At 46.1% G+C, this 12,344-nt stretch overlaps 1 protein-coding gene across 4 annotated transcripts in view; it reads left to right on the top strand.

Moving 5' to 3' along the window:
* ATPAF1 (ATP synthase mitochondrial F1 complex assembly factor 1) overlaps positions 1–8,916 on the top strand; it is a 33,604-nt gene extending 24,688 nt beyond the window's left edge. The window contains exons 9-10 of one of the 4 annotated variants that reach the window (XM_060021608.1): positions 325–398; positions 8,351–8,916. In XM_060021608.1, coding sequence (XP_059877591.1) covers positions 325–398; positions 8,351–8,564 — 288 coding nt within the window. In that variant the 3' untranslated portion in view covers positions 8,565–8,916. Of the gene's footprint in view, positions 1–324; positions 1,393–1,426; positions 3,114–5,418; positions 5,477–8,350 lie in introns of those variants that run through there. The other 3 variants (XM_060021616.1, XM_060021617.1, XM_060021611.1) reach the window with 3 other exon arrangements.
* Positions 8,917–12,344: the final 3,428 nt, after the last annotated feature.

The following is a 12,344-nucleotide window of genomic DNA, read 5'->3' as shown; positions in this document are numbered from 1 at the left end:
TTAGCAAACATTCACCAGATTTCACTGGGTACAGGATGTAAAAGAAGCACATACTTTGAGAAATTCACACAAAGGAAGACGGACAAAAAAGAAAAGAGGAAAAAAAGGACAGATACAATACAGTATGATGCATACTATGTTAGAGGGACGTGTAGGGTAATTTGAATACACAGAAAAGGGGCACCTCACCAAGACTTGGGATGTCAGGGAAGCTTTCTGCAAGCAGTGACTCCTGGATGAGGGCCCCCAACTGCCATAGGACTTAGACACAGAGCTTCATGGCCCTGTGCTGGAAAGGACCTGACTGTTCTTTTTACCTTTCAGAATGTTGCTGAGGCACAGTGCATTGCCAACCAAGTTCAGCTCTTCTATGCCACTGATCGAAAAGAGACCTACGGGTTAGTGGAGACCTTTAACTTCAGACCAAACGAGTTCAAATATATGTCTGTCATCGCTGAATTGGAACAAAGCGGACTTGGAGCAGAACTGAAATGTTCTCAGAACCAGGATAAGACCTAGAGCTGTAAGGCTGGTTTACAGAGTTTGCTCAGCCCTGGATAGTCCTGAGCCTGCCCACCCCCTGACCTCTCAGGAGCTTAGCATCGATAATGAGCAGTCTCTAAGGATTTGCCCTGTATGCTTATTGCAAGAAGTAACATGGCGGTGAGCCCTGTTACTTGACAGTCAGGAACCAAGGTACCCAAGCGTTCTGATCATTATCTCCCAGCATACTTGAGGTTTCCTTTTTAAGTGTTTGAGGTCATGACCAGAGACAGCCAAGGATCCACAAGATGGTTGACTTGATTTTACACACTGTAATAGTATATTTGTTTTCTGGACATTTTGACTGCACAGCTCCCAAATGATTAGTTCCTCATCTTTATAAACTGTGACAGGATAATAAGCTTGAAGACCTGCTGTAGTTAGATGTGGGCTCTACGTACTCTTCCCACTTGGCTGGCCAAAGGCATAACCCAGGTATCCTGTTAGACTCTAGAACAACCAGATATTGCCATCAGGATTAAGACTCCGTCTAGATGCCCCCAGAGATGGCTTTAGTGTAGCTGGTTTGAAGTATCAGCAGCTTTCAGTTATAGTTAAACGGGTACAGTGCCTGCTGCCTGCATATTTTTAAACTATGGTTTGTGGTGCCTGCTTCTCTAACTCTGCCTGTTGGGAGCTGTGTATTTGGAGGGGCTGAATCAAGTGCAGTATAAATAAATCAACACTTTTGTAAAGAGAGGATGAATCCAGACTGGCTTTTTTTTTTTTTTAACAACTCTAAACCATGCCAGTATTATAGAAAAGGTAGGTGGAAGCAAATGTACCCATAATGGGTGTGGGGAAAATGTAGCAATAAAATAAAGTCTGGCTTATAATCTTTGTTACACTAAATAGTGAAATCTAAGCTGTGTTCTATCCATAGCGTCAGTACTGTGGGCTGATTTCATCAAAACTCATCTTTGGACTCAGCAGTTGCTTGAAATGCCAGAAATAAGAAAGAAGCTCTCCAGCGCAGGAAACTCAGGTCTGGTTAGTAGTGCCACTGTTGTGGCTCCAAGCTCAGCGGTAGAAGCCGGTGGCGGTTACGCACCTGCCTTCTGAACTCGAGGCCCCGGAGCGTGTCCCGCCCCCAGTATTGTTGTCAGCTGCCTCTATTATAACACCTTTCCTTTTCTTCATCTAACATGCTCCACTTCGCTGCTCCTGCCTATGGTCTGGCGAATGACACAATATAGTGAGTGGGAATTTAACCAGGATTTGCAGTTTGTGTGTGTGTTTTCTCTATTACAGGAGACTTTTTATAAGTTGGGCTTATAAAATGGGGGGTTGGACTTCCCATTATTTTCTGAGCTGTGTTTATTTTGCTGTACTTCTGAGTCTGTGTGTAGAAAGAGATAGTGTTTGTTTAACCTGGAAAAGTTGCTGGTCTTTCACAGTTTCTCTTAAGGTTGAGCTGTTTCCTAATGCAAGTTCAGGCCTCTGTTCCTGACAGTTAACTTTTTTGAGAAACTTGAGTCTGGATGTTTGGAGTCCCAGGAATCTCTGCTATCAGGTGGAGTTACTTTCATGGATATGTTTCCTTTTCCCTCCGGATGGACCCAGGCTTTAGCCATAGTACCTTTCATAACACCTCCACCAGAAGGTGAGAAAATGATGGGGAAAGAAGCCAGAACTGGCTGCTCATTTTATTGTTCCTCCCAGCTTTGCCCTGAGTCCCCCACTCGCCAGAGAAGTATGTATCCATGGCCAGTTACTTCGGACATGATCAGAGTACCATCTGGCTGTTCTTTATATTTACCTAGCAAGATCTGGCAAAGAACTAAAAGAAAATTGTTACATTACTCAGTCCCCTGGTACAACATGGTGTTACAGAAAGTGGACAGACTTTACAGTTAAGTGAATCTAGGTTCAGTGTTGGGATTCATTAGCTCCAAATGTTGAACAAATTATTTAAGCTCTCTAATTCTGTTTCTTTATCTGTAAAATGAGAGTAATAATATCTACCTCACAGAATTATTGTGAGAATTAAATTAACTTATATAGAGACTATATAGAGCTTAATAAATGTCATCTCCCCTCTTCCTCCCTTCTTGCCCTGCCTCTCACCAAAGGCCAACACAAATGAGCATTTCAGATGTGCAGATCATTCTTCATTCCAGTTTTATAAGCAAACGGGTTCTCAAACTTTAATTTGCAGTGGAATTACCTAGAGCACTTTAGAATGCAGACTCCCAGGTCCCAAAGCCCAACCTGCTGAAGTGCTGGGAATCTGCATTTTAATATGTGCTCCAGATGATTCTGATGTAGATAATTAGCCAGCCACACTCTGAGGACCACTACCTTATCTGTTCTTCACAAAAAATACCCGTTAGCCAGGTCTCTCGTTCCTGTGGACATGAACCGTAGAATCCGGTCCCTCTGCTCTTTGCCTCCCGTAGGGGTCCCCTCGGCATACGCTACATTATATTTACTCATGTACGTATCTTTCCCCCAGATGTGAGCTCCTTGAGGGCCAGGGTTTATCTCCATTCTCAGCACCAAGGACATGGTCTGGAACAGAGAAGATACTCAGGTTTTTGTTAAATAAATAAATGACATGGATTTTAGCCAAAACATTATCTTGTTCTGTATATGCTTATATTTAAATAGTTTGAAATTAAGAGGCTCTCTTGACACACACAGGTCGAAAACTTAACTGAGTAGGAAGATAGCAAGTTAAACACAGATTCTCTGTATCTCAGCTAACCTCCTGCACTTCTTTGGTGGGCTGTCTGCTCAGTGCAATTCAATAGTCGCTCACAGAGCACTTCCTCTACAACCTCTGAGTTAGGTGCTGACATAGTGGAGTGAGTACGATGGTCCCTGCGCTCAAGCTGTGTTCCAACCACCACCTGTGTCTCTTGCCTCTGATTCTGTGCCTCACATCTAGCGCCTGGTAGGAGTTTGCCTTGTCTTGTTCTGATGATGTTTATACTGCTGTTTCTTTCTTCCCCAAGCAGTTGGGAAGCAGGAGCCACATGCTCTGTTTTTTGCAATCTCTGCAATACTGACCTGTTGTTCAGTCTTGGAGAAGAGGTACAAAGGCCCACTCCCCCAGCCATTTAATTTAGAATCAATTCAGCATTCATTAATATTTATGGAGCACCTATTATATGCCAAGCACAATTATAGGAAACTGGGGAATACAGCAATGAAGGGACAACTAAGGCCCCTGTTCTCATGGAGCTTATATTCTTGTGGAGAAGACAAATGAATAAACCAACAAGATTATTTCAAATACTGAAAATTTTAAAATATGATAGAATGTGGAGTGAAGGCAATAACTCAATGGTCAGGAGCACCATCTCTGCAGAGGTTACAGCTGATGCTGGAGCTGGGGAAAGTACCAGGTAAGGAGATCAGCAAATGCTGAGGCCTTGAAGCAGGGCCAAGCTAAGCACGCTTGTCTCTGGGCACAGATTTAAATGTTCAGTCCAGCGTTGATGAGCTCAGAGTTCAGTGAGGCAAGACACTGACATGAATACTAACTACACTACAAGGCAAACTGACCAGTGCCATCTCAGAAGAGGGGCAAGGAGGGTTAGAGAACACTACTGGGTGCTGTGGGGAATGCATGTCTTGCTAGACCATGGTACCTGCCCTGAAGCACCCATGGCTTAACAGGGAATAGAGGGTAGATGATATTAAAATCTCAAAGAATATATATTCCATCCAAGAGACAGGAGGCGCTCTGAGTTCAGAGTTGGTCTCAAAATATATACACGTTAACAATACCACTAACATCTATTATTGGGGGCTTACCATGAGCCAGGCATGGTGCTGAGCCCTTTACTCGGATCGTCTCAGTCCTTTTAACAACCCAATGAGATCAGCAGAAACCTGCTGGTTGGTGGGATGTGCTGCTGCTCTCCTTGCACCCCCTGCCTTCCCCCACCTCCAGCTCAGAAAAGAGGGCAGCTTCCCAATCACCCCAAACCCGTTCCAATAGCCAGCTCAGGCCTTAAGAAGTCATGGGTGTCTCTTGAACAAGCCCTTGCTCTGAGAAACAGGTGTGCCAGTTATCCTGCCAACAACTTAAGAACAGAATGCACTCATTATACATTTGTGATTCATCCAAACTTTCTTTCAAGAGCCATCATGTTCTACCTAAAGGAGGACCTTTTTGTGCTCTGTTTCATACCACGTGGAACATTTTGGTCTTGGCAATTCTCTTAATGTGGCAGGGTGGTGGCAGCATGTTTATCCCTATTCTGCTAAAGGAGGGACTTGGTGCACGAAAAGGCAAGAGATGACTTGAAGGTCGCTGCTTCAGGAACCAAGCCAGGAATAGAAGGCCGTGCTCCAGACTTAATGGTATCATTGGTAACGCCCACTGAGTAGGCTCATCCCTCAAATTCACAGGGCTACTGCTGAGCCCTCTGGGCCTCAGGAACTGCAAGAGCCACAACAAAAATCAGTTCATACGACTTACGAATCCTCCCAAGCTGCCTAGAGCTTTCAGAACAAAGTCCCTTTGGATCAGCTCACAAGAGCTTTAAGAACTGGTCTCTGGTGACTTCTCCAGGCGCATCTATTGCTAGGCCCCTCTGACTCCCTTAGCTCCAGCCAGTCCGGATGACCGGCAGTTCCCCAAATACACTCTGCTGTTCTTCCCTCTGCTCTGATCTTAGCATAGACTTTGCCAGCTTTTCCCCCTTCATCAAGTTAATTCTTACTTGTCTTTCAAAGCTCCACTGAAACATCTCTCCCAGAGCCTTCCCTGGCACTTAACCCCCTCTACGCTGTCCCCACCTGGTGTGTACTCCCCTGAGCGTCCCCAGCATTTTGTGCTCTGCCTTTACAAGGCTGTCTCTCCCAGAGACTGGACACTCCTCAGAGACACAGATCATATCTTACTGGACATTGTATTCCCAGGGTCCAGCATGAAGCCCAGCACAGAGAGAGAAGATACCAGTGACTGTTGAATAAATTCCTCTTGGATGACTGCTCAGCTCAGACCACCTGTGTCCGCAAACATCCCTCGTACAATGAGACCCAGCCTTGGCAAACCCATCGCGATTATGCCCCAGGCCAGCCCCAGGCAGTGGCCATTTCGCTTGTTCTTACTGCAGAGGCTGCATGTGAAAACAAAGCCGAGGAGCCATCAGAGGAGGCAGCTGGTCCAGGGTTTGTAAGCAAAAGGAACTGAGACAGCGAACAAACTTGGGGAGCAAAACAATTATTTTTACCAGCCTGGCACGTTCAAGCTCCTGTCTTGGCTTACCAGGGCTTAGCATTAAAAAGATCTCATACGCTATCTAGTAACTACTTTTCAACTGTACTTCAAGAACATCCCAACAGTTCCTCGAGGTGGGGATCCTGGTAGCCTGGTCCTTATCCCCAGCTCACCCAGAGAGAAGCAAGGTTTTTGTTTTTGTTTTTGTTTTTGTACTGGGCTTCCCATAAGCTGTCATTTGAAGAAACCGTTTCCAAGAAAGACCGAAGAAAACCTTGTCAAGTTTAACCTCCCACCCACCACAGCAGCCCTGCCTACAGCATCTCCAAGCCATTGGGCAACTGTTCGAAAACTTCCAGGGACTGCAAGCTCTCTACCCTGCTGGCTGACCTGGGCCCTGCAGAGACAGCTCTGAGTGATTGCGAGTTTGTCCCCACCATGCACTGAAATCTAACCATCTCTCCCTCCCCTCACTGGGCTTTGTTCTGCCCCACATAACTGGAGCCTCCCAGAAAAGTCTGTTGGCTTTTCTACCCCACAGCATCTCCTGCTGATGTGTGAAGATAGCTCTCAAGTTGCCTTGGAGTCTTTTCAGCAAATGGAACAACCTTCTGTCTTTCCTTATATGACCCAAAACCCCAGCCCATGCTTCTGGACAGACTCACCAGAGTCTGCTTCACCATTGGGGCCTGGAGTTAAGCCAGAGATAATCCTGTGGGGTGACCAGAGTGGATTTAGGATGGAAGTCCTTTGGAAGTTGGCCTGGCCCACTCTGAAGTCACCTCTCCACCGTGCCCTCCCCTCAACCTCGTCCCCACTTCCACCCTCAGCTGTCTTCCCAGGATCTGCTGTCAAACATGGCTTTTCCTACCTGGAACTCTTGACTTTTGGGTCTCTACACTTATCCCTATATCATTTCATCTGACTGGTTTCAGCCCAGCATTCCCATCACATCTTGACTTGAACCTTGCCTGTTGCCGGGAACCCATGTCCCTCCCTACAGATGTGATACTCGCTTTTCCTTGGTGCTCTTCTACACCTGCCATGGCAGTAATCAGAGGTAATCAGAGGTGTCCCCTCAAGTGTTTCACTTACTCCACCCCCTCCCCCCACACACACACACAAAAATCCTTGCCTTGGTTTGAAGCATCACTACTGGGTCATGTTTGACTTTTGGTCCATTGTGATCCCCAGATCACTATTTTTTTTTTTTTTTTTTTTTTTTTGGCGGTACACGGGCCTCTCACTGTTGTGGCCTCTCCCGTTGCGGAGCACAGGCTCCGGATGCGCAGGCTCAGGGGCCGTGGCTCACGGGCCCAGCTGCTCCGTGGCATGTGGGATCTCCCCGGACCGGGGCACGAACCCGTGTCCCCTGCACCGGCAGGCAGACTCTCAACCACTGCGCCACCAGGGAAGCCCCCCAGATCACTTTTGTTGTTATTGTTCCGACACTCATGATTTGGCATGAATCCTCACCTTGCATTCTTATTTCTTCAGTCTACATTTATTTTCGCATTTTGGCTCTGCCTCTGGTCAGGTGGGAAGAAGCTGACAGATCTTATATTTTGACACTGATTTCGCAGGGGAGAAGAGGAAGCACAGAGGTGTTTTCCTGAGTCTCACTTGGTGTATGATTTCCAACAGACTGAGGTATTTGCTTCCACTACCTAAGTTTCTTCCATTTGATGTTTTTCAACAATACTATGAGGATAACATTACTCCCATCTTACAAATGAGGACACTGGGGAGACAGCATCGTAGATGTTAAGAGTAAGGACTAAATTAGAATCTCAGCTCTGCCTTTGGACAAATTACTCAATCTCTCTGAGCCTTTTTTTAAAAAATTAATTAATTAATTTATTGGCTGTGTTTGGTCTTCATTGCTGCGTGCGGGCTTTCTCTAGTTGTGGAGAGCAGGGACTACTCTTTGTTGCAATGCAGGGGCTTCTCATTGCGGTGGCTTCTCTTGTTGCAGAGCATGGGCTCTAGGCGCATGGGCTTCAGTAGTTGTGGCACACGGGCTCTAGAGTGCAGGCTCAGTAGTTGTGGCGCACGGGCTTAGTTGCTCTGAGGCATGTGGGATCTTCCCGGACCAGGGCTCAAACCCGTGTGCCCTGCATTGGCAGGCGGATTCTTAAGCACTGCGCCACCAGGGAAGTCTTCTCTGAGCCTTTGTATTCTCACCTGTAAATTTAAAAATTAATGTTCCTATCTCAAAAGTTAAGAAAATAATTAAATGATACATGTAGAGTACTTAGCTCTATACTTCACACATAATACAAGTACAGAGTAGTAGCTGTTAGATTAAGTTCTTTACCTTTTCAAGGCACACGTCTCATATAGACGAGGTGGGAACTTCTGCTTCTGGAACATAGATCTTCTACTTCTAGAACACAAGTTTCTGTTGTGCTATTTTTCCTGCACTGTATTTGCCATTTTCAGAAATTCTCTTCCAAGAATTTAAAAAGGCTTGAGCAATAGTAATCATGCCAGAGAGCATGACATTAGGAATTGGGGAATCTCAAGGCTGGATTCACAAGCTGGCGGGCGGGAGCAAGGAGGGGAAGGCTGGGTTAAGCCCAGACCAGAGCATACAGGTTGGAGTGACCACTATTTCTCCTTAACCACCAGCTGGCTGGACCCAGTGCCCATACCTGGACAAAGAAAGGGAGGCGTGGATGCAGGACTCAGAGCCCGGGAGCTGACATCTGGGTCAGGAGCCAGGTGGCACTTGAAGTTCCAGGCCAAGGTGCAGGGCCTGCCAGATAATTTGGCTTATCAGACCAAGTTACTCCTGATTACAGACTGCTACTTACTTAATTCCTTGTCGACTCACTGCACATAACAGTTTACAGCTTAAAGAGACCAAAGCCTGTAATTTACCCACCTGGTTGGGCATCAGAAACACCTGAAGAACTTGCCAAAGATGTTGATTCTTGGGCCCCACCACTGAAATATGGATTCTTTTGGTCTGGAAAACAATTTTTTTTAAAAATCTCTAGGTAATTCTGAGGCTCAGCCTGGTTTGGGATCCCCTGCAAAAATTAGTGATTTTATAGCTGAGGAAAAAGACCCCAAACCAGGTGAAATGACTTCCCCTACATCACACAGGGTATTGGTAGCAACATTCCTTCTATCCTTTTGTTGCAAATTTTCTCTGCACTTTCGTCCCAGGCAACACAAGTGGAAGATATCTGAAAAATAAGGATTTGATTATTGTCTGCTTCTAGGGACAATTTCTGGGGAGACGCTAGCTGTTCCTAGCATGTCTTGGGTGAGGACCTTGAGGGACGACAGAGGAAAGCAGAGGCCTTCTGACCCTTGGAGTCCAGATAGCTTCCTCGTTCAGTTGTGAGAGCTGAGAATTCCCCAGGCCCATGACCCCTGGAGCCCAATGCTGGATTATCTGTTGTACTGGGTTATTGTGCCTGGCCCCTGTAGCTGCATGGAGAATTGTGTGTTGCCTGTGTAGGCTGAAGCTCTCCATCCATCGTATGTGCATTTGCTCTCGCCTGTGGTGAGGGAGCAGAGGCGGATGATGTACGGAGAGCTGGGCAGGCAGCAATGATGGAGAATGGATGGAAACTCAGCTACAAAGCTCAGCTGGGAGACTCACACCCCACTGGAGCTGGGATTGATTGGCTGCCACTTTCTCTCCCTTCTCACTTTTTCTCAGAGACAGCAGCCTGCACTGTGTCCTCTGGGTGTCCCGGTGGAGAAGGAATTGCTCTCACGGTCAGGGAAGCTCTGGGTATCTCAGAGGTGATCTACCACGTGCCTCATTCCCAGAGGCAGGCGACCCTCCACCCTAGAAGCCAAGTGACCCTCCAGTAGCCTTCTGTCTCCTGAACCCCTTCTCTCTGTACTTGGTCTCCTCCCTATCTCCTTCTCCTTTTCTACCCTCGGCTCACACTAAGTGACGTACTTTCTTGGGTGCTATCTGTATGGAGTATGACCTGTCCCAGCAGATTTCGCCAGGGTATCAAAGAGTAAGCAAGAAATCTAAGGTGGTGTCAAGGTTACTGAGGATGGTTGATGATCTTAATGCTGTTAATTGCATTAACATGGATCCAGGTACACATGTCTGCATTCATCTACTTTCCCAGAACACTTTTAGAAAAGTGCCTACCCCCTTTCAAATTTGTTCTCCTTTCCCTAACCTACAGGGTGGGTCATGTGACTACATCTGCTAAGCGCTCAGGCAATGTTGGGCAAGGGGGTGGACCATGAATGGAGTTGGGAGGCGTGGGTTTGAGTCCCAGCTCTGCCACTTTCAGGCTGTACCCCTTGGCCAAGTCATTTCACCTTTTGCTGCCAATACTCACCTCCCATGGTTGTTGCAGGACTCAAAAACGTCTGGAGTGATGAAAGCACTTTGTGAACCAGAAAATCCCATACAACAGTTAGTTATTGCTACAGTGTTCCAGGGGAGAAGGTAAAAGAAATAAGAACCCACTTTTAAGGGTTTACAATCCAAAGGGAAGACAATAATCTCATGGGCTTAAGCAAGGAGCATTTCTGCAAAGCACTAAGAACTTTCTGTGCCAAGGGCTCCCCCCTGAGGAGGGTTGGTTCCAGGCAGCTGGCATAAGGCAGGAAGACTTCCTGGAAGAGAAAAGCACACGCCCTTAGTTCTCTTAGCCTTGGGCAATGCTGTGCTCCTACAGACGCTTCTTGAAAAAGGCCCAAATGCAGCCCATGACCAGCTGGATAACAACTTCAGGAAGTCACAGGCTGTACTTGCCATGGAATCCAGACTCCACGGAGTGCAGTGTGGGTCTCCACCAAGAAGTAGTTCCCGCCCACTGCCTGAATTGCTGCTTCCTGGATGTGGGGGACACAGTTTTCCCATTTCCAGGAAATGAAGCCACAAAGGCACCTAGGGGTTCTCCCAAAGAGAACTGCAGGGCAGAGTTTGGGGTGTCATCCTAACATGTCCAAGGCGTTCTTCCCCCTTAAGGGGATTGTCTTTCTCTCTTTCACGCCCCTCCATCCCTCCCTCTGGAGGGAAGGACAACTTAACAGCTACAGAAAGACAAATCTCCCTCCTTCCCAGGGTTGATGAGAGGAAGAAAAGACAAAATGCATCTCCAGCACATGTGTAGAGACGGTTCAGAGAATGTCTGTCATCATCAGTATTTATCTGTGGGCTGATCCCTTTTGCTCCCTGCTCCTCAGTTTTCTCATGTACTCTGTTGAGATTAGACTGAGTGATAGCCAAGGACCCTTCCCCTTTAAGAACCACCCCCTCTCTGACCTGCTGCTTACTTAGCATCTTCTGCAGCCTCAGTCTTATGAGCTATGAAATGGGACACCTGGGCCTAGTGGAAGTTCCTCAGAAGACTGAGGCTTTGTCATCACCTACAAAGCAAGGGCAATATCTGCACCTGGCCCCAGAACAGTGCCTGCCATCTAATGAGCCCTCAGTAAATACTTATGGAATAAATGAATGAATGAACAAATGAATGAAATAGATATACTGTTTCCACCCCACCATGCTGCCTCTGTAAGATGTTAAAACTATACTAATTTACCACTTTTATTATTAGAAGACATCACCCTAGCCCTCTTGGAAGTCTCCCATTTTTACCCCACCCCACAAGTACCAATAGTATATGGGGAACGGGAAGAGGTTATCTTAGTCCATCAGGCTGCTATAACAGAATACCATAGATGTGGTGGCTTATAAACAACAGAAATGTATTTTTCATAGTTCTGGAGGCTGAGGAGTCCAAGATGAAGGCATCCACAGATTCAGTGTCTGGTGAGGACCTCCTTCCTGGTTCATAAACAGCTGTCATCTCACTGTGTCCTCACATGGTGGAAGGGGGAAGGGGATTCCCAGTCTCTTTTATATGGGCACTAATCCCATTCCTGAGGGCCCTACCCTCATAGCCTGATCACCTCCCAAAGGCTTCATCTCCAAATACCATCACAGTGGGGGTTAGGTTTCAACATATGAAACTGGGGGGACACAAGCATTCAGTCCATAATAGAGGTTCTCAAACCTTAGTCTTCTATATAAACACCACTGGGGAGCTTGCTAAATGGCAGATTCATGGGCTCACCCCAGAGACACTGAAACAAAATCTTTATGAGAAGAGGCCCAGAAATCTGCCCTTAGTGTAGTTCCTTTTTTAAACACTTTATTGTTGAAATGTTCAAACATTGAGCCAATAATAGCATGAAACCAGGTCCCTATGATCCAACATTTAAAAATTTCAACACATGACAATCTGGTTTCATTTATATCCCCACCCACTTTTCCTCCAAATCCTGGATATCATATTGTTTCATCCATATATACTTCCATTTATATTTCTAAAAGACAGGTACTTTTTAAAAATTCCTAAAATAAATAACAATAATTCCTTAATACTATCAAAAGTGCAGTCATATTCAAATTTCCACAATTGTCTCATAACTTTTTTTAACATGATAGGAATTTTTATTGAAATCAGATTAAATTTATTCATTAATTTAGGGGAAAATCAACATCTTTTTTTTTAATTAATTAATTTTTTTGGCCGCGTTGGGTCTTCGTTGCTGTGAGCGGGCTTTCTCTAGTTGCGAGCGGGAGCTACTCTTCCTTGCAGTGCGCGGGTTTCTCATTGCGGTGGCTTCT

This window comes from Delphinus delphis, chromosome 1, assembly GCF_949987515.2.
Source record: "Delphinus delphis chromosome 1, mDelDel1.2, whole genome shotgun sequence".
NCBI classification, from domain to species: domain Eukaryota; kingdom Metazoa; phylum Chordata; class Mammalia; order Artiodactyla; family Delphinidae; genus Delphinus; species Delphinus delphis.
The sequence above is the reverse complement of the archived record's forward strand: the minus strand, read 5'-3'. Positions and strand labels throughout refer to the sequence as shown.